General features: G+C 41.6%; 1 protein-coding gene across 2 annotated transcripts in view; it reads left to right on the forward strand.

Moving 5' to 3' along the window:
* Nucleotides 1-26,336, forward strand: part of TMEFF1 (transmembrane protein with EGF like and two follistatin like domains 1) — a 295,872-nt gene that overhangs the window by 210,255 nt on the left and 59,281 nt on the right. For both annotated transcript variants that reach the window (XM_089689044.1, XM_089689043.1), the window contains exon 5: nucleotides 6,033-6,129. In XM_089689044.1, the coding sequence (XP_089545170.1) occupies nucleotides 6,033-6,129 (97 nt within the window). The remainder of the gene's footprint in view (nucleotides 1-6,032; nucleotides 6,130-26,336) is intronic.

The raw sequence follows: 26,336 nt of genomic DNA on the forward strand, positions 1-26,336 counted from the left end.
TTAATGAGCTGTGTTTCTTGCATGTGCAATAAGCAGAGCTGAGCAATTAGTAGAGAATGAATCAGCTCCCCTATGTAAAAACTCTGGTGGTTGCATGTGATCATTAAGTTTAGACCACTTTAAAGTGTATTGGCAGTAGATTTTCTGCCAAAGTTAGACTTCAGAAACCCTTCCGCAGTACAAAAAAGGAAATGTGCCCTTTTTAAATATAGTCCATGTCAATATTATGAAATGCACTTCAGAAGGACTAAGCAAGAAAAAGCCTTTGAAAAAATAACTCAGTCTATTTTAATTTGTAATTAGGTATGTATATGGATTTGGTGCTACTTCCTTTTTTGCACTACTACACAAATGCAAGTCTGTGACTTGGAATCATTAAAAACAATGCAATGCAATCCAATAACAAAAAAAGGATGAAGCTTTTAATTTTGGATGACATTTGAAAATTACTTTAACCGCTTCCCGACCACCCTATAGCAGATATATTGCTACAGGGCGTCAGGGGTGCTCAAAATCACGTGTATATATATATATGTGATTTTGCATTTCTGGGTGGGGGACAAACACAGACACAGCCCACAGTAAAACAGCACACAGCTAACCCTTTGATTGCCCCTGCCCAGTGCCATTAGTACAGTGTCAGTGCTTTTTTTTAGCACTGATCACTGTATTGGTGTCACTGGGTATGTCAGTGACACCAAGTCAGTTCCCCCCCAGTGTCAGAATGCCCCCTGCAGTCCCACTATAATTTGCTGATCGCCGCCATTACTAGTAAAAATAAAAATACTAGTATATATTCCACCATTTGTAAACGCTATAACTTTCACATAAACCAATTAATTTACACGTATTGGGATTTTTTTTAGTATAGACATGTAACGGAATACATTTTGCCCTAAATTTTTTAAGGAAATTAGATTTTTTAAATTTTTTTACTGGACATGTGTAATAGCAAAGTCAAACATATTGTTTTTTTTCTCAAAATTGTTGGTCTTTTTTTTTTATAGTGCAAAAAATAAAAACCGCACAGGCGATCAAATACCACTGAGCACTCCAAACTCCCCTTCCCCCGCAGCCGTTTGAAGATCAGTTATGTTTCTGCCTCCAGCTGATTGGAGCACAGTGGTTGTGATTATGCAGAGGGAGTGTCAATGCACTGAAGATGACTATTAACCACTTGAGCTCCTGAGGATTTACCCCCCTTAACCTCCTTAGCGGTAATTCCGAGTGTAGCTCGGGGTAAAATTTCTATACCAAGAGCGGTAACCCCGAGCTACACTCGGGCTTACCATGCGGCGTTGCTCTGGGGGTCCCTGCAGCACTTACCTTGTGCTTCGCTCCCGCGATGTGTCCCCTGCAGCGTCCCCGGCCATCTCCTCCGGCCGATGCCGGCATCCGGCTTCTGTGTTCCGGTCCCTGTGACGTCGGGACGTACGGGCGCCGGAACCGGCGGGAAATTTGAAATTTTTGCTGTCATTGCTGTTTCAATGCATTTCACATATATTTTGTCCCTACTGCTTTGTCCTGTGCCCTGCCTACATTTTGACTGTTATTTCTGCCTGGAAACTGAGAAAAGTCCATGGCGTCCAAAAAGCGTCCCTTTACGTCAAAAGCGGTTGTAGACCGGCTAGAGAACAGCGATAGTAAATCAGAACCACTTGCAGAATTGAGTGATAATGATTTGTGGGGAAATTCGTCATCAGACACTGAAAAAGATTTTGCGATTTTGCTCAGCGATGTGCGAATTTGCCTCTGTATTTCAAATTTGTGTATTTGGTTTGATTATATTATTGAATTAAATTTATTATTATTATATTATTTTTTATTATTATTTATTAAATTATAATTTATGATTTCGTGTTTCAAATTTTATCATATCCGGAATGTTTACTAGACTCTTGTTCGTACAGATTTACGTGAGTTATTCCTAAAAATTACAGCCTACAATAAAAAACTACATATTTCCATGCAAAAAATGTACCACTTTCAGCACAAAAAATCGGAAAGAATCATACCGCCAAGGAGGTTAATGACCAGGCCTTTTTTTGCTGTTTGGCGCTGCACTAATACAAATGATAATTGCGTGGTCATGCAATGCTGTACCCAAACGAAATTTACGTCCTTTTTTTCACACAAATAGAGCTTTCTTTTGGTGGTATTTTATCACCTGTGCACTTTTGATTTTTTGCGCTATAAACAAAAAAACCGCGAAAATTTTGAAAAAAAACAATATTTTCTACTTTCAGCTATAAAAAATATATCGTAAACTCAAAGTTAGTTATAAATTTAGGCCAAAATGTATTCTGCTACATGTTTTGGTAAAAAAAATTCCAATAAGTGTATATTGATTGCTTTGTGTGCATGTTATAGCGTCTACAAACTATGGTATAGATACTGTAATGTATACCTTTTTTTGCTATACAGCGCTGCACTAATTCAAATGATAATTGCGCGGTCATGCAGTGCTGTACCCAAACGAAATTTACGTACTTTTTTTCACACAAATAGAGCTTTCTTTTGGTGGTATTTCGTCACCTGTGCGCTTTTGATTTTTTGCTCTATAAACAAAATGACATCATATCCTGTCCTGTGTAAATGTCAACACAGGACAGGATAGGACAGGGACCGATCATCTGATTTCAGCCGGACATCACAGGCTGAAACCGGATGATTGATCCCTCCGGGATCAAATCGTGACACCCGCGATAAACCTCGGGAGCACGTTTTAAAACGCGCTTTTGCGCAGCCGTGCCGCCTTGCCACCGTTTTAATGCAGTGGCTCGACGCCAAGAGGTTAATTACTTTAACCTTGAGTGCAGCAGGCTTCCAGGGTAGGGGAATTTGGGGCAGTGCAGGAGTGCTATTAAATAAGAGCAATACTATTAAGAAGTTAATTGTTTATGATCCTTGACTTTGCCGAACTTTAAAAGCCTATGCTACTTTTAATCTATAAGGTAAACATTGCAATTATAAGCCAAAATATGTACTTACTAAAAATACCATTTATATTCCCAATAATGATCACTTGTATTTAGGGTACATCTGTTATTGCCCTATGGGGTGTAAATTGGCATAAGGAATTCTGTTCTGGCAATTATACCTACACCAAATGGTGCCCCCCGAGTACGTTTGTATGTGAATTTTATATTTTTGCAAATGTGTGTTTTCATATTTTCACTATTTTATTATATTTAAAGCTTTGTAAATTAGCCATGAGAGGGATCAGTACTCAGTTCACAATCATCCAGCTTCCTTGTTGCCAATAAGATATCTACCATGCAGGGAGAAATTACTTGTTTTGTAAAGTGGAGAGTCTCTACTACTTAATTTAGTAATTTGACCCTGTAGAATTGTATAGATAAGCATTAAATCACTACCACTTGTGTATATGACGTGGTAAAAGCCTGTATATGCAATTAGCAAATATGGATGCCACAATGCAAACAAGGTGATTAAAATGTTAACATACATTATTTGCATCTAGCTGATCTCTTTCACATGAATATCTTTAATAAAACAAAAAAGCTTTCCATTCCTTTTAGCTAGGATTTTTTCAACTGGCTGCAGGTGGCTGGTTCTAACCACAGAAGCAGCAGGTCTTTAATCATTAAAATGGAGATTTAAACATGTCATGTATGTATTTCTATGCATAGTGAGTTATTACAGATGAGTGTTTCTGAACAAAGAAAATCTGTTATACTGGATGGAAATTATTGTGAGTCTAGATAAGATGCAGAAACCCATATGACAAAAAAATCTTGTCAGGAGAAATACACCATTATATTTATCTGTAATCATCTAAACAATGGTGAGATTATCACAATTCATTTTAGTATAAAATTGATTACCCTACCATCTGAATGCTACAGCAACCAGTCTGTCCATTCTTCTCTGACCTCTGACATTAACAAGGCATTTTCATCCACACAACTAGATATTTTCTCATTTTCAGACCATTCTCTGGAAACCCTAGAGATGGTTGTGCGTGAAAATCCCAGTAGATCAGCAGTTTTTAAAATATTCAGACCAGCCTGTCTGGCACCATCAACCATGCCACATTCAAAATCGCTTAAATCCCCTTCCTTCTCCATTCTTATGCTCAGTTTGAACTTCAGCAAGTCATCTTCAGCACGTCTAGATGCCTAAATACATTGACTTGCTGCCATGTGATTGGCTGATTTGCAATTTGTGTTACCAAGCAACGTCTTCAGCACGTCTAGATGCCTGAATGCATTGACTTGCTGCCATGTGATTGGCTGATTAGCAATTTGTGTTACCAAGCAACGTCTTCAGCACGTCTAGATGCCTAAATGCATTGACTTGCTGCCATGTGATTGGCTGATTAGCAGTTTGTGTTACCAAGCAATCGAACAGGTATACCTAATAAAGTGGTCGAGGAGTATATATATATATATATATATTAATTAAGCATAATGGCTATCAGGAGTCCACATCTAAGCTGAAATATGTAGAAAAAAAGCAACTGGCATGACATGACATGTAAGGAAATGCAGTAAAATCAGACATCATTGCTTTTTGTAGCTTATGGTTTCTCCCTATGGTCCCTATTATCTTTGTTATAAAGCATACCAAAGTATTTGCAATGCTTCTGTATTTTTTTCAAAATGTAAAGTAGGTTATGGACTGACCTATAGAGGTTAGCTCATCTGAGCCAGAGGATGCAACAGGGGATGCCTTTCTCATTAAAACCTAACCTAAGGTGCACATGTGTACTTATGTGAAATGCATACATATCTGGATTTTAGACTCTATCCCCACAACTGGAGCACACATTCCTCTCCTCAAAGAGCAGACAACCAAGGACAGTATTTAATTGTTATTTTTAGTATTTTTTCTTAAGTATTGTTTTTTTAGATTTGGAAATGTTTCATTGCAAGAAGTTAAAAAAAAATTTCATTATCATCCCAAATTTAATTTTATAATTAGCCACATAATCATAATTCTTATTAAATATAGGAAATGACAATATTTATAATACATTTTACAGCATTTTATGATGATATAAACTAGTCATATTTGTCATTGCACACAATAAAACACTGCTATAAATATGGCTATGTGATCAGGGAGCAATACATTTGTAATGTGGTTTCTTCTTAATTTATTTATATAACATAAGAAAATTAAAAAAACATATATCAACTGGAGCTCTTAAAAAAGAGAAGCTGTAGATGTAGATAAAAAAAAAGATTTGTTTATTTATAGTGGATGGTACTAAACAATTAAACATTTTCATTTTTTTATTTCCTCTTAACTAATGCTTTTGCATATTAATATTTCATATATACCACTTTCAACCAGCAGCTGGTTCATTTTGAAAAATCTATGCTTGGTGCTTAAAGTTGACCTGGATTAGTGAGAGTAAGGAAACAACCCCTCCACCTCCTCTGCTAGCGAAAAGTGCAAATGTCTTAAATAATAAGTTCATACAGACTACTAGAAAGGATGAAGATATTGTAGAGCTTTTGTATTAGAAAGCTCAGCATGTTTTTCAAGCAGAATGGAATAGATGCTTGCTTTTACAATTGTTTGCAAAACATAGGATAATGTAAAAATATATAAAACAAATGTTTATCATTTTGTCAGTTTCTCAAAAACATATATATTAGTGGCTTACAGGTTAGCATGTCTGCTTTGCAGCACTGGGATTCTTAATTCCCTGATTCCTGCTTCCAGCTACCCCAGGATGTTTGCATGTTGTTTGTATGCTTGCTTGGCTATCCTCTGGGAACTCTGGTTTCCTCCCACACTCCAAAAAAACATGCTGGTAGGTTTTTGGGCAGGGACAAATATATGGTATGTAAACATACTGTGTAAATTGCTAACACTACATATGTCAGCATCACAATTCTGAAGGCCCCATTTTGATGTCAGTATATATATAGCCTTTGACTAATTCTTTTGTTTCTTTATTGTCACTAATCATGAAAGTGCCCAAGTAGTACTTATGTGCCTACATTTATTAAATCTTTACACGACCTCATACTGAACTGACCATTATTTATTCGCAGAATATGAAGGATCTGGAACTGAGGTCCATAGGAAGCATCCGAGATGTGGAGCCTGCAAATATGGGGCTGAGTGTGATGAAGATGCTGAAGACGTAGGGTAAGGTGTCTGTTCATTAGATCATGGTCTGCTCACTTTCACTGTAGAAATAACACACCTTTTGTTTACTTAACTGCAAATCCTATGTTCTTCTAAACGGTCAGCAATACTCAGTCACCCACAGTGTTTTATGACTATAGGCACACGTTCCGTTTACAGTGTGCTGGAGAATAAGAGTGAAACATAAAAGCAGATGGCTGCTTCCGGACTACAGTGTTCACATTTGTATGTTTTTGTAAAAAGTTACTACCGTATTTGCCGGCGTATAAGACGACTTTTTACCCCTTGAAAATCTTCTCAAAAGTCGGGGGTCGTCTTATACGCCGGTATACGGCATACTGACACTTTTTAGGGGGGCGGCGCGTTGCTGCCGCCGCCCCCCCCTTCCCCCAATGGAAGGGACACTAAGTACAGGGGTGGGCAGCGGCTGTTTCTTACCTGGTTCCGGTCCCACGACGATCCGGTCCAGGAAGCGCGGCTGCGCCTTCAGTTCGGCCACTGGATGTTCGTGCGGCTGCTCGGCTCCGCCTCCTCACCAGTGATTGGCCGCCAGAACTGTAGCTCAGGAAAGGCACACAGGCGGCCAATCACCGGCGAGGGGGTGGAGCCGAGCGGCCCCGCGAAAATCGAGTGCAGGACCAGCAGGTAAGTGGTCAGTGTAGAGGTGCCGCTGCAACCACATATGCTGGCTGCAGCAACACCATACGAGAACAGGGTCAGCAAGTGTCAGTGGGAGGAATAGTGCCCCATCATTGGTGTCACTGATACCAATGATGGAGCACTATTCCTCCCACTGATACCAATGATGGGGCACTATTCCTCCCACTGACACCAACGATGGGGCACTATTCCTCCCACTGACACCAACGATGGGGCACTATTCCTCCCCCCCACTGACACCAACGATGGGGCACTATTCCCCCCCCCACTGACACCAACGATGGATCACTATTCCTCCCCCCCACTGACATCAACGATGGGGCACTATTCCCCCCCCCCCCACTGACACCAATGATGGGGCACTATTCCACCCCCCAATGACACCAATGATGGGACACCATTCCTCCCACTGACACCAATGTTGGGACACCATTCCTCCCACTGACACCAATGATGGGGCACTATTCCCCCCACCGATACCAATGATGGGGCACTATTCCCCCCACTGATACTAATGATGGGGCACTATTCCTCCCACTGATACTAATGATGGGGCACTATTCCTGCCACTGATACCAATGATGGGGCACTATTCCCCCCACTGATACTAATGATGGGGCACTATTCCTCCCACTGATACCAATGATGGGGCACTATTCCTGCCACTGATACCAATGATGGGGCACTATTCCTGCCACTGATACCAATGATAGGGCACTATTCCTGCCACTGATACCAATGATGGGGCACTATTCCTCCCACTGATACCAATGATGGGGCACTATTCCTCCCACTGATGCCAATGATGGGGCACTATTCCTCCCACTGATACCAATGATGGGGCACTATTCCTGCCACTGATACCAATGATGGGGCACTATTCCTCCCACTGATACCAATGATGGGGCACTATTCCTCCCACTGATGCCAATGATGGGGCACTATTCCTCCCACTGATACCAATGATGGGGCACTATTCCTCCCACTGATGCCAATGATGGGGCACTATTCCTGCCACTGATACCAATGATGGGGCACTATTCCTCCCACTGATACCAATGATGGGGCACTATTCCTCCCACTGATGCCAATGATGGGGCACTATTCCTCCCACTGATGCCAATGATGGGGCATGATTCCTCCCACTGACACCAATGATGGGGCACTATTCCTCCCACTGATACCAATGATGGGGCACTATTCCTCCCACTGATGCCAATGATGGGGCACTATTCCTCCCACTGATACCAATGATGGGGCACTATTCCTCCCACTGACACCAATGATGGGGCACTATTCCTCCCACTGACACCAATGATGGGGCACTATTCCTGCCACTGGTGTGCATTGGAAGAGGGGTAGTCTTATACGGCGAGTATAGCTCAAACACTAAATTTTAGCAGGAAAAGTAGGGGGGTCGTCTTATACGCCCAGTCGTCTTATACGCCGGCAAATACGGTAATATAATAATATTGGGGAGAACTGCTGTGCCTACTTTTTGCAGAGTTCTGTGGGGAGATGGGCAAATCTAACCCTTTCCAGTGAATTAAAAGTTCTGGATTCTTTCTTGGATACACAGAATATAACTGGTTACTAACATTTATAGGTAAAGTTGATCCAGGGAATATCCGATTGCCTCTCAGGGGATCAGGAAGGAGTTTTTTTCCCAGCAGGAGCAAATTGGATCGTGCTTTGCTGGGTATTATTGCCTTCCTCTGGATCAACTGTGGGTATAGGATTATAACTTTTTTTTTTTTATGGTTGAACTAGAACAGGGGTCCTCAAACTATGGGCCACGGGCTACATGCGGCCCGCCGAGCACATTCATCCGGCCCGTCGGCAGGGGACACTAAGTACAGGGGCGGGCAGGGGGCTGCTGTCTCTTACCTGGCTCCGGTCCCAGTCCCACGACGATCCAGTCCAGGATGCGCAGCTCCTTCACTCCGGCCGCTCCCTCACTCGATGTCTGCGCTGCCACTCGGCTCCGCCTCCTCACCGGTGATTGGGCGCTAGTACTGTAGCTCAGGAAAAGCACACAGGCGGCCAATCATCGGCGAGGAGGCGGAGCTGAGCAGCCCCACGAAAATCAAGGGAGGGAGAGGCCGAAGTGAAGGAAGGAGGACAGCTGACCGCCCGGTAAGTGTTCCGTGCAGATGGTACTGCTTCAACCAGGTATGCTGGCTACAGCAGCACCATGCTGGAACAGGGGTCGGATAGTTAAGTGTCATTGCTGTCAGTGGGAGGAATAGTGCCCCATCATTGGTGTCACTGATAATAATGATGGGGCATTATTCCTCCCACTGACAGCAACGATGGTGCACTATTCCTCCCCCCACTGACACCAACGATGGGGCACTATTCCTCCCCCCACTAACACCAGCGATGGATCACTATTCCTCCCCCCACTGACAGCAACGATGGGGCACTATTCCTCCCCCACTGACACCAACGATGAGGCACTATTCCTCCCCCCACTGACACCAACAATGGGGCACTATTCCTCCCCCCACTGACACCAACAATGGGGCACTATTCCTCCCCCCACTGACACCAACGATGGGGCACTATTCCTCCCCCACTGACACCAACGATGGGGCACTATTCCTCCCCCCACTGACACCAACGATGGGACACTATTCCTCCCCCCCACTGACACCAACGATGGGGCACTATTCCACCCCCCACTGACACCAATGACGTACTATTCCTCCCGCTGACACCAATGATGGGACACTGTTCCTCTCACTGACACCAATGATAGGTCACTATTCCTCACATTGACACCAATGATGGGGCACGATTCCTCCCACTGACACCAATGATGGGGCACGATTCTTCCCACTGACACCAATGATGGGACACGATTCTTCCCACTGACACCAATGATGGGACACTATTTTGCTCCATAAGACACACTTGGGGGGAAATGTCTGTGTGTCTTATAGAGTGGCCGGTCCAGTATTCCCACCGCCGTTGTATGTCCGCCGTCTCTGAACAAATGCGGACACAGTACAGGAGATGACCATTGTTTTTTTTTTTTAAAACTATAGTCCGGCCCTCCAATGATCTGAGGGACAGTGAACTGGCCCCCTGTTTAAAAAGTTTGAGGACCCCTGAACAAGATGGACTTTTGTCTTTTTTAGTTAGTCAGACTAACTATGTAACTATGTAATTTCCTAAATTGGTACAGAAGCAGGACGTTCATGAATCTTACAGCTGACCATACACCTAGTAGATATTTGAACAAACATTTGTAAGAACATCCATACAAAAATTCTCATCAGCACACTCAATGACATGACGAATGTCTTTCAAAAGTACTCCAAAAACACATGCTTTTAAAGAAGAAGTAGGGCCAAAGTTCTCTTGTCACTACATCTGCTGTGGGTAACAGGAGTGCACTTTGTTATGCATTCCTGTGACCCAGGAGAAGCTAAAGCCTGCTTCCAGGTGACGCCACTCAGTAAATCCAGACTCTAGAGCAGTGGTTCTCAACCTGTGGGTCGCGACCCCTTTGGGGGTCAAACGACCTTTTCACAGGGGTCACCTAAGACCATCGGAAAACACATATTTCCGATGTGTAAATAGCAGCTACTGTGTAGAAAGCAGCTGCTGTGTTGAAAGCAACTACTCTGTTAAAAGCAGCTACTATGTTGAAAGAAGCAGTATTGGAGGTAAAAACGACACTTCATGAATTATAATTACTGGGTAAATAATTTTATGGTTGGGGGTCACCACAACATGAGGAACTGTGTTAAAGGGTCGCGGCATTAGGAAGGTTGAGAACCACTGCTCTAGCGGGATCCTGACTTTATTGTCGGGCTCCACCCTGATGCCTGACCAGCAACTGGCTCAGCTTCTCATTGCTGAAAGCCTGAGCCAACCACTCCTGCCCCCTCCACAGCCTGGCACTTCAGTGAGCACTAGAGGGGCAGTGCACTGACTGACAATCACCAGCTCTCTGTTCACTGAAGACTGAGAGCAGTCAGCAGTCTTAGAGGTGGTAGGGGACAAATGCAGCATTGGATTGCTGCTGCATCCAGCTAGATGAGTATGATTGTTCATTTTAAAACCCATACTTCTCTTTTAACATTCGGTTTTGGATTGAATAAACGTTCCCAAATGAAAATTACTGTATATACACTGTTAAAAATGTGTTTGTTCCATCTCGCTCCTTCCACTTTCCTTATCACTGCAATTGAAATTGACCAGCGATTTGACCCCTCTAATCATTAGAAAATTGAAAGAACGTTCTTGAACATTTTCTGACAAAACATAGCCAGCTATAATTATGTTTTATATACTACTTTGCACTTGCTTAAGCCATCTGTAGTAAACGTACTAGGCCTATTCTTTATTGCAATACAAATAAATAACTAGTTCTTTTTGATCCGTTTTTCTTAGTTTTATTCATGTGCTACAAGAACACATATATTATTGTGTTTTTTTAATGTGTCAAAATTTTTAAATGCTTTGCAGAAGACAATAGGCCTTGTTTGCTTAAGAAAATGAACATATGCAGTCACATTGATGTCTCTGCAAACCTGATAGAACAACCACACAGTAGTATTTCCCTACGCACTTGTGATGTTCGCATGGCACACACTTATGATGGAATGCAAACTGCTAATTTACTACTATGCAGTTCAATTTTGGAAACCAGTTCACAAAAAGAACATTGGGGAACTGGAGAAAGTACAGAGAAGGGCAACCAAACTGATAAGAGGCATGGAGGAGATCAGCTATGAGGAAAGATTAGAGGAACTGAATTTATTCTCTCTTGAGAAGAGGAGATTAAGGGGGGATATGATCAACATGTATAAATACATCAGTGGTTCATATAGTGAACTCGGTGTAGAGCTATTCACCCTGAGGTCATCACAGAGGACAAGGGGGCACTCTTTACATCTGGAGGAAAATAAATGTAATCTCCAAACATGGAAGGTTTCTTTACAGTGAGAGCTGTGAGAATGTGGGATAGACTCCCTCAAGAGTTGGTTCTGCCTAGCTCAGTGGTTGCTTCAAAAAAGTCCTGGATTCTTTCTTAGATACACAGAATATAACTGGATATAACATTTATAGGTAAAGTTGATCCAGGGAATATACGATTGCCTCTCGGAGGATCAGGAAGGAATTTTGTTTTTTCCCCGCAGGAGCAAATTGGATCATGCTTTGCTGGGGGGGGGGGGGGGGTTGCCTTCCTCTGTATCAACTGTGGGTATAGGATTATAACTTTTTTTTTTTTCTATGGTTGAACTGGATGGACTTTTGTCTTTTTTCAGCCAAACTAACTATGTAACTATGCAACTACAGGAAATGTTGTCTTCACTAAATTACAAAATTGATTTGTATCTATTTTTTTCTGAATGGCTATTTGAAATCTTTTGGCAGCAGGAGGCAGGCATATTTTATGCAATGTGCGATAATAAAAACCTATTCTTATGCTGCCTTATTTGTTTAAAGAGCCAGAAACAGAAAACGGTGTTGTGGAGCTGTTCTTATGCTAATGCACCTTTCCTTTCATAACTTGAGGGAAATCTACGGCCACAACATACACCTTCATTTATAACATCAGCGTTGTAATAACAATATAACCAATAGTCATTTTTGACAATCCAATATATGATTGCTTGAAAAAATCTCCTTTCATGTTGTGAGTTTTCCTGTCTGCTGGTAATCTCTTTCCATAACTTCCTGGATCCCCTGCATGCTTTGCAGCTTCTCCTCTGCTGTTTACTTTCAATTTCTAAGGACTACATATCCCATGGTACCTTGCTGCCTGCAAGCAGGGATTCCTGTACTGACTCCGCCTCCTGAAACTCCTCCTCTCAGCACCTCTGTAGTTCAGAAGGCAGGCTCTGTGAAATGTGTGACACATAAGTGCCTACTTGCAGGGCATAGTGAATATGTGTCACAAAATTCAAGAAAGTTGTATGTGGGACTCATCACAAAGTACGCTTGCAAACCTCAAGGAAGTTTGGAGTAATCTGAGTAGGCTAGAAATAATTGAAACATTTTTTGTGGCATTGATGCAGTAAAAGCTTCTTTTTGGCACCTCAACCAAACAGCTCATTTTTGTTCAAGTATCACCGTATTGTACTCCTTAAAAACAACCTCACCATCTTTTTCCAGAGCAGCCTGTATTTCTTTTGAGGTTGCCTGTGGGTTTTTCTTTGTACAATTCTGTCAGTTATGCTTGCAATCTTTCTTGGTCTAGCTGACCTTGGCTTGGTATCAAGACATCCCCGAACTTTCCTCACTTAATAGGTGATTTAGCAGTACTGATTGGCATATTAAAGGCTTTGGACATCTTTGTATGTCCTTTTCCATCTATTATTAAGTTCCATTACCTTGTTATGCAGGACTTTTAACAGTTCTTTTCTGATCCCCATGGCTCAGTATCTAGCCTAGTCAGTGCTTCCACGTAAGAGCTAACAAACTCATTGACTATTTATACACTGACACTAATTGCAATTTAAAAAGCCACAGATGTGGGACATTAACCTCTAATTGGCATTTTAACCCGTGTGTGTCACCTTGTGTGTCTGTACCAAGGACAAACATTCCAGGGGATGGTAACTTTTGATCATGGCCATTTGGGTGATTTCTGTTATCATTATGATTTAAAAAGGAGCCAAACAATTATTTGATAATAAATGGCTTCATATGATCATCATCCTTCAATAACAGAGCATTTTATGGCATGATCAGTCATATTTTCAATATCAATACCAAAATTTCACAATTTCTGCCAGGGTATGCTAACTTGTGAGCACAACTGTATATAGTAATAATCATATATAGAAATAACCTTTCTAATCATATTGATTTAATCACAAGATCCCCCCCTTACATCAGAGTCCACAGAGTTCCCCTTTTACATCTGAATCCACAGAGTTCCCCTTTATATCTGAACATGCAAAGTTCCCCTTTGCATCTGAACTCACAGAGTTCCCTTACACTGTAAGGGGAGATTATGCAGAATCTGATAAAGAAGAACTCTGGGGACTCTAATTTTAAGGGAACACTGATGTAATGGGAAATGCTGCAGACTCTGGTACCCAGGGCCCCCACTTACATCAGAGTTCCCAGCATTCCCCTTTAATCAGGGCTCCCAGAGCCCTCTTACATCAGAGTCTGCAAAGCCCCCCTAACATTATAGTCCACAGGGCCCCCCTCTTTACATCAGAGTCCACAGGACCCCCCTTACATCAGAGTATACAGGGCCCCCTCTTACATCAGAGTTCACAGGGTCCCCCTTAAATCAGAGTCCGCAGAGCCCCCCTAACATCAGAATCGGCAGAGTTTTCCCATATATGAGTCAGCAGAGCTCCATTTACATCAGAGTCTGGAAAGTTCTCCCTTACATCAGAGTCTGCAGAGTTCTCCCTTACATCAGAGTCCGCAGAATTTCAACTTACACTGTGAGAGGGATCTCTGTGGAATGTAAAGAGGAACTCTGATGTAAGGGGTGCTCTGGGAACCCTGATTTAACTTCTTCCTGCCTGCACTATAGCTAAAATATGGCTATAGTGTGGGCTTCCAGTTCTGGGAGGGCATCCGTGGACATCCTTCCAGAACCCTGCCTACCACGTGCCCCCTGGGGCACGCATCCAGCACGCTCTGACTGCTTTGTCCTTCAGACACAGCTGATCACAGATCATTGTAAAGGGCCAATCACAGCGGCCCTTTACCATGTGATCGCCTAATCACATGTACACAGACTTTCCAGTTATCGGCTGTACTTCTCCCACGCTGTGTCTGTGTGAGGAAAGAAGAGCCATTAATCAGCAAGAATGTCAGTACATTGTTTACACGGATAATCACGGCACTGATCGTCAGTGCCTTGATGATCAGTGCAGCCTGGCATTGCCCATCAGTGCCACCTATCAGTGCCCATCAGTGTCACCTATCAGTGGCTCTTCAACAGGACTCTGAGCTGAGACCATCTCACTCATACAGCCCAGAGCCTGCACTGACAGTTCCCCCCTCCCTCACACGGATGGGAGCAGAGAGAGCTGATCTGCTCCTTTTCCTTTCTCTCCTCTCCTGTCCTCCTGTGTGTGCACTCTGGGAAGTGTGAAGCCCAGCAGCTGAATGATCAAATTCAGCTACTGGGCTTCACAATTCCCATGCTGCACACACAGGAGAGAGGAGGCGCAGATCAGCTCTCTTCTCTCATCCGTAAGAGGGAGGAGGGAAGGGGAATTGGCAGTGTAGACTCTGGGCTGTATGAGAGAGACGCTTTCAGCTTAGAGTCCTGCAGCCAGCAATCCCCCTGGGGCCCCCCGACAGTGGCAGAATGCCAGGGCCCGGTCTCAAGTGTGACCTTTGCGACCCTGGTAGTTCACTGGATTATCATTCTGTTGGGCAGAGATCACTCTGATTAACAGTGCTGAAGTTCTGAGAGAATTCCAGCACCTGGCAACCAGCTGCCACTCTGCACTGGTGCCAAATGTCCGGGGTCCTATGGGACACGGACACTACAAGACAGTGTCGCAGCTACCAGGACTGTCCTGCAAGATCCAGGACATTTGGCAATTATGATTAGGCTAATTTCTGAAACATTTCCAAATGACTGGCTGCCATCTAACACTTTTATATGGATAAAATATGCTGCGTACATACATGACACATTCTTACATTTAAGTCACAGCTGTGATAATAACAATACAACATATTGTCTTTAGGATTGATTGGCAACAATGATAAAAAAATGATAGTACATTTTCAATAGAAGCAGATTTTATGAATATATTTCTGAAATACAATACATATATGCTGCCTCTTGCTATTCCCTGGTGTGTTTGTGGTCTAATAATGAACAAAACACTTTCATAAATCCATACTTCTGGTCAGTGTGTGACATAAAAAACCAGCAGTCTCCATTACATGAAGACATCCTTTTTGTGCCTGGGTGTTGATAGATTTAATGGCAAGCCACTATTAGGTGAGCCACTAATAGATTCTCACTAAAAGCTTTTACTCTTCTTAGAGACTACAGATTAAAAGCTGAGGCAAAACATAGGAGCAGACTATCATATGTCAGTCTTCATGTCATATTTTCTCTCTTTGCCATAAACTGAATGCCATTAGATCAGTTCATCATTGATATATAGGAATAAAAGGATGCTGGAAGTATGTGACATGTCCTAAATATTTCAGAAAATGGTGTACAGTGCGTTCACTATACATGGACCAATTTAAATAGGAAAGCCTGTCTCCTCCCAAAAAGTAAAAGTGAGCAAATACTGTTGCTGCTGACTTTTAATATAAGTACACTTACCTGTCCAGGGATCCAGCGCTTTTCTCACCTGAGCCGATTCTTCAATTGGCTTTAGTTCCAGGTGCTGGCATCTTAACTAAGGGAAACCAGCAGTGAGGTCTTGCTGCTTCACAACCGGTTTTCCACTGCACATGCTTAAGCTGCGCTACTCTTTGTGAATGGTCCCGCAGTCTTCTGGAACCATGGGATGCAAACAAGTGCAATTTCCCCTTTTGGGTAAAGTTCTGCTTTAATATGACAAATATATAAACATGTACCTGAGAAATGCTTAAATATGGCAGATTGCTGGAGCTTTTCATGTTCACATAAAGTATTAAGGCTCATGAGCATGAGTGTAAATTAAAAAACAAAAAAAGTTAGGACCAGATCTGTACAACGTGTAGTTTTTACAGATCTGAATGTTGCAGTAATCTAGGATTTTGTTCATCTGCTTAAAATAAAATAATAAATCCTGTGTCCATGGTCAGTGTTTCTGTATAATACGCACGCTCAAGCATTTACATTCATGCACATGTATATTATGCAGAAACACTTCAGTATTCAGATCCTTAAAAACTATACGCTGTACGGATCTGGACCTAGCATTTTTTTTTTTGCATTTAAGATCCCCCCCACACCCCTTTTCACCATTACCGAGGACCAGAACGTCCCCAATCATCTCTATGGTCTAAGAAGCATTACTGGCTTGTGAAAGCATTCGATCAAACCAATCTAGATTTGATCTGTTGCTTAGAATAAAGATGACCTGTCACTGTTCCAGCTATAAAAGTGATGCAAAAAAATAAAGAGACAATGCAAAAATAAAAATAAATAATAAAGAAAAAAAAAATTAAAGCGCCCCATCCCTCTGTGCTCACGTGCAGGGCGAACGCTTATGTAGGTCACGCACGCATATGTGTATATATATATATATATATGTATGTATACACACAATGCTCAGCATAACTGATTACACCCCAACTGATTTGTCAGAAATCCTTTTCTTTCAGAATCAACATTTTCTATGGGACACTATACTGCAAAATACTCCCACAAATGCAGGCCATTGATTGCAAACAAGATTTGTTAATTTGCACATACAAAAAAGTATTTTTCCTAACAAATTCATTCAAGACCATGTTGCAAAAATAAATACAACCCAATGACAATCTTAGGAGCAAAGCTAAGTCTTAGACAACAACATTATAATTAACAAGAATTCAGTTACAGGTGAGTCTAATTATTCATTAAACAGGTGTCCAGCAGACAGTTGATTATAAAAGGGTGTTATTTAACAAAGAAAACCCTTTCTAATTTCATGCTGTCAGCAATGGCACCACATGGAAGAGAAATGTCACAAGGCCTGAGAAAGAAAGTAATTTCTTTACACAAGAAAGGTGAAGGCTACAAGAAGATCATCAAAGCTTTACTTATCTGTCAGAATTCTGTAGCAAACGTGAAACAAAAATGTAAGAAAGATGGAACTGCATCCATCTCACAGAGACGTCCAGGCCATCAACAGAAGTTACCACCTCAACAGGAGCATCTTCTGATGAGAAGGGTTAAAGAAAATCACCATGCAAGTTCACTGCAGTTAGCTTAAGAAGCAGAAAGCCAAACTGGGGTGATTGTTTCCTGTGAAACAATATGGCATACACTGCAGAGGAATAGCATGCATGGATGTCGTTCACTATGGAAGCATCTCCTAAATCCAATGCATAAAAAAGCCAGCCTAGAATTTGCCAGGGCCCATGCTGAAAAAGACTATTGGGACACTGTACTCTGGAGTGATGAGACCAAGGTTAATGTTTTTGGAACTGATAGCCTCAAAATTGTATAGCGTGCAAACGTGAGGAGTACAAAGAATGCTTGGTGCCTACAATGAAACATGGTGGTGGCAATGTCCTTCTGTGGGGCTCTGCGAGTGCTGCCAGTGTCGGGGAGCTGCATTTCATTCATGGTATCATGAATTCACAGATGTACTGCTATACAGTATATTGAAAGAGAAGATGCTACCATCACTCAGTGCCCTTTGTTGTGGTGCACTTTTCCAACATGACAATGATCCAAAACACACATCTAAGGCCACTGTTACATTTCTGAAGAAGAACAGGGTGAAAGCAAATCAGTGGCCAAGTACTGTATGTCTCCTGATCTGAACCCAATTGAACACCTATGGAGAATTCTGAAGAGACAAGTTGAGCATCACTCTCCATCCAGCATCCAGGCTCTAAAAGATGTAATTCTTAAAGAATGGGAAAAGATAGATGTTGCAATATGTTGCCAACTTGTTCATTCCATTCCTAGAAAACTTGGTGCTGTCCTTACAAATCATGGAGGTCATACAAAATGTAGTAGTTTTTGTTGTGGGGTGGATTCATTTTTGCATCAACTAATTTGAGTAAAACTGAAGATTTTGTAATCTAAGTTATATTATTAACCCTACTTTCATGTAATGAGCTAAACAAAATGTAGCTCATTACATGTAATGTTCTATAAAACTCAGTTTTGTCAAAATGTTGGAATTTTTTCTTGTGTTTGTTGATATATTGATTAAAATCTTTTCAATAGGGGTGTACTTATTTATGCTGAGCAGTGTATATAAAATTTGGAGGGTTCTAAGTAATTTTGTAGCAAAAAATGCTGATTTTTACATGTAGGAGAAAAATGTCAAACTTGGCCAGGAGCTGAAGTGGTTAAGCAGGCCAAAAATTGACTGGTTCAGCAGGGACCAGCTAAATTTCGATCCATCTATCGCTGTTCGTACTTGATAGAAGTTGATCTAAAGATCAGCTTCTTTTGAACTTATTTTTTTCCAAACGGCTGCAGTGATGATCAGTGTATTCTGACAGCGGGGGAGTCCCCACTGTCAAAATACAAAAGCATAGCACAGAGGATTCCTCTAATAAGTTCAAATGTGTGCATAGGGAATCCATTTGTGTTTTTTTCATCAGCCCTTTGGATGATCAAAAAACATGATAGCTCTATGGCCAGTTTTAGTCTTCCATTCAGCAGTAGTTAGTGACTGGATGTAGGATACTGTTTTCTGGAGATACCATAATACATGCTTGATGCTAAAAGCTGAACTCTAGGTATGATTTTTATTGCATATTCACATTTGTCACTGAAAAAATACAAGGCATTCTATAAATGGTGGCCGTGCCGAGTGAGTGACCCCCTGTGGTCAGTTCTCAGTAGGTTAGTCACTTGCTCAGTACAATTGCCATTTACAGTGTGCCATGTAGTTATATCAATGAATGTTCTCTGATTGGACGAGGTGAAGATTATGATGTCAGCTCCACTCTTCTCCTCTTCAGCAAATCAGAGTACTCCTTGTATTCATTGAAAAAAAATGACTGGCAACAGTGCCAGAAACCAGTAAAGGGAAGTTGCTTGTACAGGACCCAGAAGATTGTGACTACTATTACAACAATTGCGGGATTCCCCAGTGGTCCCTCAGGTATGAAACATTCATACTTACAGTTGTGCTCAAAAGTTTGCATACCCTGGCAGAAATTGTGAAATGTTGGCATTGATATTGAAAATATGACTGTTCATGCCAAAAAATGCTCTTTTATTGAAAGATGATGATCATATGAAGCCATTTATTATCAAGTAGTTGGCATTTTCTTGCATGATCAGTCATATTTTCAATATAAATGCCAAAATTTCACAATTTCTGCCAGGGTATGCAAACTTTTGAGCACAACTGTACATTGGTCCACCAGGACACCAGAGAGAGTGCAAAGAAACAGAAGACACTAGTGATAAGGTCTTGTCTTAGTATTCCTCGCATATAGTATTCCCCCACATTATAATATGTACAGACCACTAATTAACCTCCTTAGCGGTATTCCCGAGTGTAGCTCGGGGTAAAATTTGAGTACCAAGAGCGGTAACCCCCGAGCTACACTCGGCCTTACCATGCGGCGTTGCTCAGGGAGTCCCTGCAGCGCTTACCTTCTTCGCTCCCACGATGTGTCCCCTGCAGCGTCCCCGGCCATCTCCTCTGGCCGATGCCGGCATCCGGCTTCTGTGTTCCGTTCCGGTCCCTGTGACGTTGGGACGTACGGCGGCAAATTTGACATTTTTAAAAAATGTCTTTTTTTTTTAAATGATTATTACATAGTAAAACATTGCTGTTTCAACCCATTTCACATATATTTTGTCCCTACTGCTTTGTCCTGTGCCCTGCCTGCATTTTGACTGTTCTTTCTGCCTGGAAACGTAGAAATGTCCATGGCGTCCAAAAAGCGTCCCTTTACGTCAAAAGTGGTTTTAGACCGGCTAGAGAACAGCGATAGTAAATCAGAACCACTTGCAGAATTGAGTGATAATGATTCGTGGGGGAAATTCGTCATCAGACACTGAAAACGATTTTGCGACTTTGCTCAGCGATGTGCGAATTTGCCTCTGTATTTCAAATTTCAGTGTTTTTGGTTTGATTATATTATTGAATTAAATTTATTATTATTATATTATTATTTTTTATGATTATTTATTAAATTATAATTTATGATTTCGTGTTTCAAATTTTATCATACCCGGGATGTTTAATAGACTCTTGTTCGGACAGATTTCAGTGACTTATTCCTAAAAATTACAGCCTACAATTAAAAACTACATATTTCCATGCAAAAAAATGGTACCGCTTTCAGCACAAAAAATCAGAAATAATCATACCGCCAGGGAGGTTAAGGGTATTATATTTATTAATAGTTGATTATTGTATCCAGCTCACTTTCTGCAGAAGTCAAATACCAGTATAGGCTGTCCCTGAGATATTTCTGAATGATTCTGTCTATGTTGGCATATAGGAAGGAAAGGATTTTTTTGTGTGTATTATTTAGGATGCACAGTTATACAGTTTTTAATCTTACCCATGTTAATTACAAAAAAAATGTGTATTTTTAAAAGTTTCCTTTTAGTTTATTTCCCGAGATAAAAGTGACAGCTAATTCTGTGAGCTATAGTGAAAAAAAAGAGCTGGTAATTGCATTTAAAAACTGGCACCGACATATAGTAACAGCCAGTGAGGGAGCCTCTCTGTATACACTGCTCCTCTCCTGCCCCCTCCCCCTTACAAAGAGGACCTGTCACTCATATGCTATCACGTAGGGTATACACTGCTCCTCTCCTGCCCCCTCCCCCTTACAAAGAGGACCTGTCACTCATATGCTATCACGTAGGGTACACACTGCTCCTCTCCTGCCCCCTCCCCCTTACAAAGAGGACCTGTCACTCATATGCTATCACGTAGGGTACACACTGCTCCTCTCCTGCCCCCTCCCCCTTACAAAGAGGACCTGTCACTCATATGCTATCACGTAGGGTATACACTGCTCCTCTCCTGCCCCCTCCCCCTTACAAAGAGGACCTGTCACTCATATGCTATCACGTAGGGTACACACTGCTCCTCTCCTGCCCCCTCCCCCTTACAAAGAGGACCTGTCACTCATATGCTATCACGTAGGGTACACACTGCTCCTCTCCTGCCCCCTCCCCCTTACAAAGAGGACCTGTCACTCATATGCTATCACGTAGGGTACACACTGCTCCTCTCCTGCCCCCTCCCCCTTACAAAGAGGACCTGTCACTCATATGCTATCACGTAGGGTACACACTGCTCCTCTCCTGCCCCCTCCCCCTTACAAAGAGGACCTGTCACTCATATGCTATCACATAGGGTACACACTGCTCCTCTCCTGCCCCCTCCCCCTTACAAAGAGGACCTGTCACTCATATGCTATCACATAGGGTACACACTGCTCCTCTCCTGCCCCCTCCCCCTTACAAAGAGGACCTGTCACTCATATGCTATCACATAGGGTACACACTGCTCCTCTCCTGCCCCCTCCCCCTTACAAAGAGGACCTGTCACTCATATGCTATCACATAGGGTACACACTGCTCCTCTCCTGCCCCCTCCCCCTTACAAAGAGGACCTGTCACTCATATGCTATCACATAGGGTACACACTGCTCCTCTCCTGCCCCCTCCGCCTTACAAAAAGGACCTGTTACTCATATGCTATCACATAGGGGACTATTGGTCCCCTATGTGATAGCAATAAAATCATAAGTTAAAAAAATAAATAAAAATATACATGAAAGTAGAAAAAAGTACAAAAACAAACTGGAGCCTCCCCACCCCCACATGCGCAGACATGTTGGTTTTGGTTCGGTTTTCAGCCACATGCATTCTGAATTTTTAGTATAGGTTTTGGCAACAGAATTTTCATTTTGGTACACTACTAGTTTATAAATGCCCCCTTTTTGTGAAGAAATAAACTTTTTTTTTTGTAGCACATCAATATATGGAATAAATCTGACTGTGTACCATCAACATGACTCCGTATAATTTTGTTTAGTAATTATTACCACTTTTTAACAATTAAATACTCTTGACATTTAGTTGGCTTAATGAGTAGAATAGTGGGGCAGCTGCCATTATCTTGTCTGCCTATCCTGTGTTGTGATAACTGAAATAAAGTCTACTGTATCTCAAACATAGTCTGCAGGGAAAACATTATGGATGTAGCCTTTACCGCAGTTCTTTGCTAACATGATAGACAGCAATAATGTTAGTAATAATGAGAACTTTCAGTTCAGTCGGTGGCTTCAGACTGGCTGAAGACACATGAGACTGTCAAAGCAGCATCCCACAGCTTTCAAAGTAATTGAATCATGTCCACAATGTGTGCGAAATGAGATCTTAAAATATGATAGTCATTCTTCAGACAGATCAGTCATTGTTATGTGTAGCTAAAGCCATAGATGTGAATGTCACACAAAAATAAAAGTTGCCTCTACACAGGTGTTAAAAATGTGCCTAACTGTCATAGAAGGTAAGAACATAACATCGGCACTTACGTGTCTCTTATTTCAGCACTGCGTGTAGTGCAACCATTGACTGCACAGTCCTGCTGCTTGTTCTGCTTCTCACTCTGCCATTCTCACTCCATTTGTATTGTCACGTACTGTAAAAACGCATTGTAATCAGTTTCTGTGATTTCAAGCAGGAAATAATCTAGCAGTCGCCCACACAAGGTTTGGAATAAGAGCCTTAAGCTTAAAACCTAACACAATCGCATGAACTTCGCCATTTACTTTTATCTCCCTATGCTTTAAAGTCCAAAATTAGATGTATAGGGAAGGTTTTATTATACTGAGAACAGCTCGGCAGTATTAAATAAAATCATTGCCATTGAAAGAGTAGCATGTCCCAATACACTAAAGATTATACTTGTCATGGTGGCCACAAGATCTTTTCCTTATTACCTGATTTTTTTTTTCACTTTTTATCGCTTGTCAGAGATAATTATTTAAATACAAAACTTCCGATTGAATCTTTAAATTGATAAATAATAAAAGAACAAATTTCAAGGAGTGGAAACTGCATTTATTTTTCTACATACTCCCCTGCTACATTTATACACTTATCCCAGTGTTTAGCTAATGCCGGCAATGCTTAGGCATATTATTATTATTATTATTATATAGTATTTATAAAGCGCCAATAGTTCGCTCAGCGCTGTACATTACAAAAGGGGGACAGAACATGTGACAGAACAATACCAATACAATGCAAAACATGGGGGGATCGAGGGCCCTGCTCTTTCGAGCTTACAATCTAAGAGGGAGGGGATGGTGGCACAGGAGGAGATAGCTGTGGGGGATGGAGTGGTAGGAAGAGTGGAGGAGGTCAGCAAGTTAGCAGGGGGTGGGGTAGGCTTCCCTGAAGAGATGGGTTTTCAGGGTGCACCTAAAGGAGAGGAGAGTAGGTGATAATCTGATGGGTTGGGGCAGGGAGTTCCAGGGGATGGGTGACACCCTGGAGAAATCCTGGAGGCGGGCATGGGAGGAGGAGACCGGGGAACTAGAGAGAAGGAGGTCTTGTGAGGAGCGAAGTGTGCGTGCTGGGCGGTACTTGGATATTAGGTCAGTGATTTCGTTCGGGGCAGTATGGTGGACAGCTTTGTACGTCGTCAGTGTTAGGATTTTGAATTTGATCCGTTGCGCAATCGGAAGCCAGTGGAGGGATTGGCAGAGGGGGGTGGTGGAGACAGAGCGGTTGGAAAGGTGAATGAGTCTGGCAGCCGTACCATCCTAGGCCAGCCTGCTTCACTTCGCCATCATTGTGTTCACCGTTTCCACAGAAAGATTAGCCTCTTGTGCAATTTCACAACAGGTTATGCATTGATTATCCAAGAACAGGCATTCTACAAGCTGAATGTTCACAGGAATGACTGCTGTGGGCTGGGAACCACCACGGCCGAGATCGTCACTGACAGATATATGGCCATCTTTGAAACGTTTACACCATTTGAATGTTTTACTGAAGCTGAGTGTCTTAGTGAATAAAACGTAGTGCAGCGCTAAATAGTACAATAACACATCAATAACTGATAGATATGCCACAACAAACTCAAATCCCATCAGTTGACAATGATCCTCAATTGAGGGATCAATAGGTGCTGAACCTGTGCATGTGTCCCTTAGGGGGGATATATAACATGCAAAATTATCACATGAACAAATAAGTGTCCTTATAAATAGAAAAAACACTCTCCATGCAGGTGCTCAAAAATACGTGACAATCCTCAGTGCCTGGGGTGCCCCCTCACCTTCCTGCCCAGGCCCCTCAGGACCAATGAGCCTTATAGTGTCGCTTCTCCAAAGGATAGGGTCCTTCTTTGCAGTGGTGTTGGGACTTATCACCGGACTGTGCTTGAATTCTTCTGTAGATATCCGCGGGTTTTACCCCTTTGTTCACAAGAAACGTCATCACCACATGCTGTTCCATGCACGCACTAAAACTGTTGTCTGCCATCTTGAATAATGTGCGTTTATAATGTGTGCAGAGGGAACAGTTAGATTAGTATCTCTGCAGCTTTGTTACATCTATGATGATACCGATTTGTATCTTTTATGACCAGTCAAACACATCCTTATCATGTAATTCCATTTTCTGATTGTGATGCTTTATTATGACTCTGTATGATGTATTGTTTTGTATGTCTTTGTGTTATCACCTTTTTTGACAAATAAAATTTGTACTTTTTTAATACTTCTAGTACCTTCTAAGCCCTTAAAGTCCCAGTATCAGGGGGTCTCTCCTTTCTCTAATTGTTATCTAAACTGTAATTCTACTTTATATTTAATTTTTTTCTCCTCTATTAGTGTTCTAATGTCAACCCAAAACTTGGGATTTTCTTTTGCTTTCACTTTCGATGACAATGCTAAACAGGACAAATAGAGAGGGAGAATCTCCTTAACAGGGGCACAGACAGCAGTAAAAACTGACGACAAGTGTTCTATTCCCTCTCCACTCTATCCAAAACTAAGAAAAAAGTTTTGCCTTTAGTTACACTTTACGAATTTGTAAAAGCCGGAGGTGTTACATGGGCTTTCTGATCATGTGATTACTGTGATGCTTGTTACAGTGACCACATGATCGGGAGCCCATCCTGCTAACTCTTGATCATTGTTATGTAATGAGGAGCTGGTGGTGACAGTACAGTCGCAGTGCCGGGGGTGCACTCTGATCACAAAACATAGATGCATACATGTAGAAACATGGTATAACGCACACTTACTTGCTGCCACATATGTGTACAACCAGAAGAAAGAGATTGTTAGAATCTTTCCAGATGTTCCCTAAAATACAGAAAATCTTCACTTTTTCTTTTACATTTGAAGATTTCAATAGTTTTTCCATTAACAAATTAAGTTCTTTAAAAATAGTGTTAGATATATAAAATAGGGATAGTTATCAATAAAACAGTACTTAATCCAGAGCTGAAAACTCAGTTTTGGATGTCATTCTTTAATGCAGTTTTCTATTTTCAGTTTTCTTTCAAAGACATTGCTATTGTGTCTTCTCTAGCATTGTGGTTATATTACTGAACTGATGTTTCAGTTATCTCTTCCATTGTACTGCTGTGCCTATTTTTCTACTCACCTCTACATTCCCTGTGAGCTGTCGGTGCAAATACACAATAGCAAAACAAAGCTATAACTAGGTTAAATTTTCAGCATTTTGTACGCAATTGAAATAAACAAAATGTGCTTTCATGGCACATATGCATAATAGAATAGCTCATTTTGCTAGTCTACATCTGTGTAATATTTTAACCATTTTACTGTTGAATATATTTGCAACATTTGTTACAATCTTTTACTTTGATTTGTCTTTATGCCTTCTTTTGAAAATCTTAATAGTTGACATGGTTGATCCGCTGACACATGAAGCCACCATACTAACATACAAAATAAATGCT

This window comes from Staurois parvus, unplaced genomic scaffold (genome assembly GCF_062004578.1).
Source record: "Staurois parvus isolate SC_StPar_1 unplaced genomic scaffold, SC_StPar_1.0 ptg000468l, whole genome shotgun sequence".
NCBI classification, from domain to species: Eukaryota; Metazoa; Chordata; class Amphibia; order Anura; family Ranidae; genus Staurois; species Staurois parvus.